The 7983-nt window shown below is 49.6% G+C and overlaps 1 protein-coding gene across 1 annotated transcript; it reads left to right on the top strand.

Annotated features, from left to right (window-relative positions):
• Nucleotides 1–4764: 4764 nt before the first annotated feature.
• LOC149912626 (rho GTPase-activating protein 32-like) lies at nt 4765–7611 on the top strand. Its single transcript, XM_090130570.1, has 6 exons — nt 4765–4850; nt 5194–5271; nt 5923–6045; nt 6227–6304; nt 6618–6699; nt 7179–7611. The coding sequence occupies exons 2-6, from the start codon at nt 5218–5220 to the stop codon at nt 7439–7441; spliced, it is 600 nt and encodes a 199-aa protein (XP_089986696.1). The 5' UTR covers nt 4765–4850; nt 5194–5217; the 3' UTR covers nt 7442–7611.
• Nucleotides 7612–7983: the final 372 nt, after the last annotated feature.

The raw sequence follows: 7983 nt of genomic DNA, 5'->3' as shown, positions 1-7983 counted from the left end.
TTTAAATATTTGGTAAACATAATGGTTCTAATTCTGACATTTAATATGAAAATATTAAAATTCCTTGTAAGTACTTTTTTGTTAGAATGCCAGATGCTAAAGGGATGAAGTGGCACAAGAAAGCAAAATATCTCTGCTGATGGCAGGAAGGACTGTAAGGATGGAAAGGCTGGTGTTTGCCATGGGCAGGGAAACACATCTGGTTTTCTTGTTCCCTTTGTCTTTGAGTGCCAGAAAAATAGAGGAGAGCGTGCCCTCACCTTGGACCCCTCCTGCCCTCTGCTGCTGAGATGGAGAAATGTCCCAGCTCCTACAAGGACATCAGGACAAAGGTAAGTATTGGAAATAAGTCCAGGCTGGCTGTACTTGTGGGCATCTGTTGCTGGAAAATTTAATGGCAGTAAACTGCCTAGATAATGACAGAATGAGGGTGACAATAGAATGGTACGTAATCACAGTGCAATGAAAAATGTATGCAGGGTGCAGGAAGGGAGGTGTGGACATTCTGAGTTGCAACTCTTTATTTGCTCCAGAAAGCTCTATCAGAATGGAAGACTGAAGGAAATACTTTGAGGGGTTTTTTAATGTGACTGGATAAAAGATCCACGTGGCAAATTGAATAACTGGGTGGTAAAGGGACATAGATACCTCACTGTTTCATGGAACCTTTCAATTAAGCATCTGAGCACTGTGTACAGGACTTGGGAATATAAGTATTAGAGGATCATGGAATATCTTTATTTGGAAGGGACCTCGAGGATCATGTATTTCACCTCCTGGTTCCACACCGGACCTCCTATGGGTCAAGCCCTGTGTCTGAGAGCATTGTGCAAATGCTCTTTGGCCTTTGTCAGCTCAGTGCCAAACCACTGCCCTGGGGAGCCAGTGCCAAATTCCATGTATCTAGTTCATCCTACAGAATGATGCCAAGAACAGTTATAGAGATCGACTTACAAACAAAATTCTTGTCTTGAATTAATGGTACACTCACCATTAAAAAAAAAAAAAAAAAAAAAAAAAAAAAAAAAAGAAAGAAAGAAAAAGAAAAAGAAAAAAGAAGAAAAAAAAAAAAATCAAAGCCACATTCTTACGCTGGCATTTTACAGTATTGTCAGATTTTTGTAATTCTGTTTTGTCATATAAGATTCTCTCATCATGAAATAATGACCAAATTCTCTTTTCAGATCCAAACATACAAATGTTGAAGGCAACATTGCTGTTCAAGAGTACATTACCAGCTAAAACACTGCTTTGGCTCTAAAACTGAAGGTAGTAAGGAATTTTATCAAGGAGTTAGAAGAAAACATATAAGTGTAGATTTAAAAGCAACCTGTATTGTTACTTAGAGTTTGATATAGTGTAATCCAATGCACAGTACTTGTAACGTGTGTTTTACAAAATGCTTTGCAATGTAGGCATCTATTAAGATAAATGCTGCCAGTTCTGATATGTCCATGACCTTTTCAAACTGTTCCTTACTCCTACACATCACTACGAGTAGTTCTTCTGTCAGGAAGGATCACATGAGTAATTAACCTGTGACCTTAAGTTTGGAATTAAATGCATACAGTGGAAGTAAGAGCTGTGGGTTATTTTGCTCTTTCAGTGTTGAACAGCCGAGGTGTTTTGTTTTGGAGGGTGGATATTGATGGGACAAGTGGGGAATGGCTTTAAACTGAGACGGGGGGTGTTGAGGTTTAGGTTGGATGTGAGGAGGAAGTTTTTCAGCCAGAGGGTGGTGAGGCACTGGAACAGGTTGCCCAGGGAGGCTGTGGATGCCCCATCCCTGCAGGCATCCAAGGCCAGGCTGGATGTGGCTCTGGGCAGCCTGGGCTGCTGGTGGGCAGGTTAGAAAGCCCACAGGACTTTATTGCAGCCCTGGGTGCAGGGGGATCACTGCTCCTAGCATGCACACAGAAGAGCTGGAGCACACAGGTGATGCACATTCCACTTGTGAGCATTCCTGCAATTGCAGAGAGCGTGCGCCTGTTCCAATCACTGCTGCACAGATTAAAAACTGATTGCAGATGAGCTGTTTTGGTATGGGGTTCTTGCCAACGGTCTGCAGTGGCTGTGTGATTCCTCGGGGAGTTGCTCTCCAGCCCAAAGGTCATGTCCTAAGTCGACCAGATCCCGTTTGTGTCCAGAAATGGCTGACAACAGATCAGCTGCTGGTCAAGTTTCTAACATCACACTGGCCTTGCTCCAGTGTCTGTGTCATCAGCCCCAGCACATACGGTGCACCTCTTCAAGGCTTTGCAACACTGAGACTCTGCACTTGGGCTCCAGACATCCTGCTGCACCAAGAGGTTATTCTAGCTTTGGTATCTTGCAACTTTGTATATAACTACATCACTGTAATCATAAATGTCTAGGAGCATGGAGATGGAGAAATCAATCTTCCTGTAATTCTCTGTACTGCAGCCCCGTGGTTGTCAACACCTAATGCAATATTGAAATTTCAGTTGAGAAATTGAAAGCTGTCCCTAATAAAAAACATCTGTATTTGTTATTGAAATCACACTAAGGATCAAGAAATCCAAATGCTTCTAGCATAACCACGATTATAGGCAGTGTTTAGACAAGCTCTTACAGGAAAACCATAAACACAAGGCTAAAGAGAGACTAAGTGATGCACTCTGCAGGAATACTCATGGAAGTCTTCACAGTGCAGGAGTCTGATCTGATTACAGATGCTGTGCTTTAAGTACCCCTTATCATATCTTTTTTTTCACTGTTGTGCAGGGGTTGGACTCAGTGATCTCTGGAGGCTGGAGATGCTGTTTGCTAATGGCAGATGGAGAGAGGAAAAGCAAGTCCAAGGCATGCTGTGCATAGCCACCACATGGCATCTGCACCATTTCCCCCTGCACAAAGGAGGAGCAGCTCACAAGCTTGGCCTGGGCCAGGGAAGGGAGCAGACAAACATCTGGACCGACCCCAAACGAGCTGGTTCTGCAGGTTGGGTGTCTTCTGCTGCTTGTCTCACATCCTGCTGCTCAGCGGTAGATTTGTTCCTGCTCAGTGCTAACAGGAAACTCACACAGCATTTCTGTTTCAGCTGTGCCAACGCTTTGATCCCTTGCTGCTTGGATGGGGCGTTTGAAGAAGGATGCCTGTGCTGATGTCCAGCCAGGCTTTGGGGATGAGTCTCCACACCAGGGTACGACTGACAGGACTGAGGGTTGGGGATCCAGCCAGGTCGAGTCCAGTGTGCTTTGCTCTTGTTCTTAGTGCTTGTTTTTGCTCAGGAGGGCAGGAGGTGAACCTCGTGAACCAATGCCTGCAGACGGGGTTTGCAGAGAAAGAGGTCCTGCAGGCCTTGTGTGACAGCCACGGAGCTGCAGCGAGGCTGCATCCGTGTAAAACACCAGAGATCCACGGAGGTGTGAAGGGGAGCTGTGGGCTGCAGTCACGCAGGAAGGGATGTGCATGCTCGGGGTTTGGTTGTTGTGTGTGTGTTAAGTGACTGTGATACCACTGCTGGGTCAGTGTGAGTGTACGGAACAAGTGTGACAGCCTTTTTGATGGAGCCCTGTGAAAGGAGTCCTATGGACTTGAGATCCAACTATCAGCCCGTGGGCATCATCCAGGAGTTGGGGTAGGGGATGAGGCAAGGGAAGTTGGGCTAAGAAAGGGATAAAGCAGTCTGGCAGTAGTTCTGTGTTTCTCCCATCTCCTGCTTTATTTCCTTCCAGGTGAAATAGATGGGTGCTGCAACATGCCCTTGAATGTAACAAAAGCCACTCTAGTGTGGATTTGACATGGGCCCAGCACTGCAAGGTACGCTGCTGGGAGGAAGCGTCCATCTGGCTGAGGGCAGGAAGGCCCTCCAGAGGGATGCACTGAGGCCAGTTGTGCGAGGCTCAACAAGAGCAAGCGCCAGGTCCTGCGCTTTGGTCATGACGACCCCGTGCCAGCTTCTCCAGGATTTGGCTGGGGTAGAATTCCAAGCAGCCCCTGATTCCAGAACGTTGGGCTGGGCTGTTGGAATCTTCTGCCCTTGTGACTGGTCTTGCCTCCCCACCCTGTCCGTCGTGGTGGAGCAGCCTGGTGGCCCTCAGTGATGTCATAAGGGCTAGAATGAGGGGAGGAGCAGTGCGTGCTGCGTCCCTTCATTGGAGCGCTGGAGCTCTGACTGAGCAGCTCGCTTGTTGCACTTGTGCACCGACTGCGTCCCTTTGTCTTCACACCGTCCTGTGCAGCACCTTGTAGGTAAGCTGAGACAGTGTGGGAGAGACGGGGGGACAGTGAGTGCTGAGAACTGCTGGCTGGCGGAGCTCATAGGATCACATTATCTCCATCAGCAGAGGGGTGGCCATGAGGGACAGGGAGGTGATCGTCCCCCCCTGCTCTGCTCTTGTGAGGCCCCAGCTGCAGTACAGTGTCCAGAAAGACAGGGAGCTGTTGGAGAGGGTCCAGAGGCGAGCCACAGAGATGATCAGGGGACTGGAGCACCTCCCCTGCAAAGACAGGCTGAGGGAGCTGGGCTTGTTCAGCCTGGAGAAAAGAAGGCAGTGGGGTGACCTCATGGCAGCCTTCAGTACCTAAAGGGAGCCTAAAAAGAGGAGGGGAATCAACTCTTTGAAAGGGTAGATAACTGCAGGACAAGGGGAAATGGTTTTAAGTTGAAAACTTAAGTTTTTAAGTTGAGGGAGGGCAGATTTTGGTTTTTCCCTTGTAGTCTTTGCTAAACCGTGGAAGCAAACTGACCTGCTCTTTCTCTCTCCTCTCTCCACCCTCTGCCTGCTTCCCTGCTGCAGCTTTTGCTCGTGGAAGATCAGAGCAAAGTGACAAGGAAAGGCTGCGGATTCGTGAGATTTCTCTCCCTCGTTCTGATCTCTTGCCAGGTACCTGCCATGCTTTGTCCCCCCACATGCTTTAGCAGCCCGTGACGCCCCGTGTTTGGTAACACAGCCTCATCCAGCTTTGATGGGACGCTGGTCACGTGTGGGTTTTCTCCACGTGCTCTGCAGCTCAGCCCTCAGAAGGATGCTGTCTGTGGTGCTGTGACCAGCTGGTTTTATGGAAAGCAATCCCTTAGGCAAAGAGTCCCAGCCCCAGCTTGTGCAGAGCTGCACAGCATCACCAGGGACACCAGCAGGCGTGCTTGGGCTGTGTGAGTGTGCCCGACAGCTGTAGGGAGCACAGCAGAGATGTGAACAGAGAAAATAAAAGTGTGTTTCTTTTCAGTTCCAGCTTGTCACACCTACGCTGATGGCTGTGGCGTGCAGCGAGATCAGCTGTGGGCCTGACCTGGCATGGACAGAGGTAGAGTATGAAGCTCTGATTGGTCTTTGTTCCCTGACTGCAGCCAGCAGAGTGAGCCGCAGATGTGCTCTCCTGCTTTCCAAGAGAGCTCCTCTGTGGCAAGACAGTAGTGCAAGAGTGGCAAGTTTATAAAAGTACCAGAGCCATCTCGGGTGTTGTGTTTGTCCTCTACTGACTTTTCCCTTGAAATGGCTGCAGAAACAACAATCATTCTCTGCTCTGTTTGGCCTCGCTGTTGGTTGGACTGCTCAAGAGAGCTGCTTGGTGCTTGCAATGGCACTGTTTGCACCTTGTAACTGCAGCCGTAGCTTTGGTTTCCCTCTTCACGGTCTCCTAGCATCTTAAACAGTCAGCCTTCCTGCACAAAGAGCGCAGGAAAGGATGTGGCAAAATACACAAGGCCACCTGTCTGCGTCAGTGCCATTGCTGATTAGTCTGGATGGGGAGAGATGCATCTTTGCATTGCCTGGCGTGTGCCTGCTGCACACCAGGGAGAGAAACAGCCGTTATTAGACTTGCAGTTCCTTCTGAAGTGCCCATGATAAGGACCGAGTGCATTTCCTGCAGCTTTCTCTGCAGATGTGCTCCTCACCTTGAAATCCTCCTTGTTGGTTCCCAGCTCCTCACCGTGGCCTGTGCTCTCTGTTTCAGGCTGAGAACAAGGGGAAGCCCCTGCTAGACCATGAGGTGGCACCTGTGAATGTTCCAGCTATTGCTGCTGCCCATGCTATTAAGAGATACGTTGCCCAGGCAGCGGATGAACTCTCCTTTGAGGTAAGCAGTTCAAGGCGTTCCTTGTTGCTCAATTTTACAATGGCAAATGTCTTCAGAGCTGCACTGGTGCAAGTGCTTTAATGCTCGGCGATGTTTGGCAGTGCAGAAGAATGCAGACATTTGAGCTGTGCTTTCCTCCCAGCCGTGCTGAAGCTGGGATTGACGTTGCAATCTCTTGCAGGTCGGAGACATCGTGTGTGTCATCGACATGCCACCAAAGGAGCTGACCCCCTGGTGGAGAGGCAAGCTCGGCTTCCAGGTAGGCACAAGCTTCAGACTGGAGAGTGCAACTGCAGTAAAGGCAGGAATCTTAGCTTAGAGCTGCTCTGCATGCACAGGATGCCTAATGGACGTAAACAGTTTCCCTGTGTCGGTGTCAGGGGACCTTGCCGTTGGCTGCAAATGTTGAAAAATTATTACCTTTATGCTTTGAACTATGGCCATTTTCTGCTGGATAGTCTTATGGAACGTCAGGCAAGCACGTTCCGAGGGAAATGTTATGTGGCTTTTGGTTTAACAGTTCAGACCTGAGAAGTGCTGCATGCAATAGTTGGCTTCTCTTCTTGTTACAGGTTGGATTTTTCCCAGGGGAGTGTGTGGAACTCATTAATAAGAACATTCCTGAGGCACTCATCAACTCAGTGCCAAAGCCAGGTAGGGATGTTACATTTGATGGTGTGGGGAAGCAAAATGAAGTCTTTTTGGGGGTGCGTTCCATGTTTAGTACCTCCTTTATCCATCCCACATTGTCCTCTGGGTTGATGATTCTTCATGCACACCATGGGGCAGAGATTTGGCCCAATCCTCCTGTGTTTATGATTGGACTTGGGGAAACTATAGAATCTTCATAGAATGGCTTGGGATGGTAGGGTCCTTAAGGATCCTCAAGCTTCCACTTCCTTGCATCAGGCTGTGCTGCCAGCCCCCACATTTAATGTCAGATTAGACCAGGCTGCCCAGGGCCCCATCCAACCTGGCCTTGGGCTCCTCCAGAGATGGGGAAAATCCCTTTTTGTATGTACTGGTTGGTAATGTTCTTCCCATTCTGACGTTCTCTGTAGAATGTGCTGTGCTTGGCCTCGTCCAACGGAGCCAGACCTGAAATGACCTGGTTTCTTCCTTTTGTTGTGCAGTGCCCAAGAAACGCAGCAAGATCCTCACCTTCCTTCGTTCCTTGGTGAAGGCCCGCCCAAAGAAACCGACCGAGCGGGAGGTGGAGAAGGAAAGGGTGTTTGGCGGTGACCTGGGAGAGCATCTTCTCCACTCCGGTCGTGATGGTAAGGAGCTGCCCATTCCTGAGATCTTCCTCTGCTGGGCATCTAAAGAAGATGAAAGGGAGCTCATATCTAGCAGGGGGCAGGCTGATAGCCGTGGAGACACGTGTAATGGGAGTTGATGGCTGAAGGATAAAGTGAGGCGGATGCTCCTAAGAGACAAGCACATCTGTATTTGCTTCAGCCAAGCCTGGCTGGGCTTAGTGGATGGGATGTGACTCCCGGAAGCACAAGCTGCAGCAGGACTTGAATCAGGAGCTCCACTGACGGCTGGCACGTGTTCTTCAGTCCCCCAGGTCCTCCAGAGCTGCGCTGAGTTCATTGAGCAGCACGGCGTGGTGCAGGGGATATACCGCCTGTCCGGCGTCGCGTCCAACATCCAGAGGCTGCGGTAAGAGTGCTGCGACTGACACAGCCTGAGTGCATCTGGTGTGGCTTTGGGCTTGCCTTCCTCTCGCTCAACCGGGTTTGCGTCCCTCTCTCCAGGCAGGAATTTGAGTCGGAGCAGATTCCTGAGCTCACCGTCCGGGACATTCACAGCGTGAGCTCCCTCTGCAAGATGTACTTCAGGGAGCTCCCGAACCCTCTGCTCACCCACCAGCTGTACGGCAAGTTCTCGGTAAGCACAAGGCCACAAGGTCTTTCATTTCCCTCTTCCTGGGCC

The sequence above is a fragment of the Phasianus colchicus genome, chromosome Z (assembly GCF_987193195.1).
Source record: "Phasianus colchicus chromosome Z, bPhaCol1.hap1.1, whole genome shotgun sequence".
Taxonomy (NCBI): domain Eukaryota; kingdom Metazoa; phylum Chordata; class Aves; order Galliformes; family Phasianidae; genus Phasianus; species Phasianus colchicus.
The sequence above is the reverse complement of the archived record's forward strand: the minus strand, read 5'-3'. Positions and strand labels throughout refer to the sequence as shown.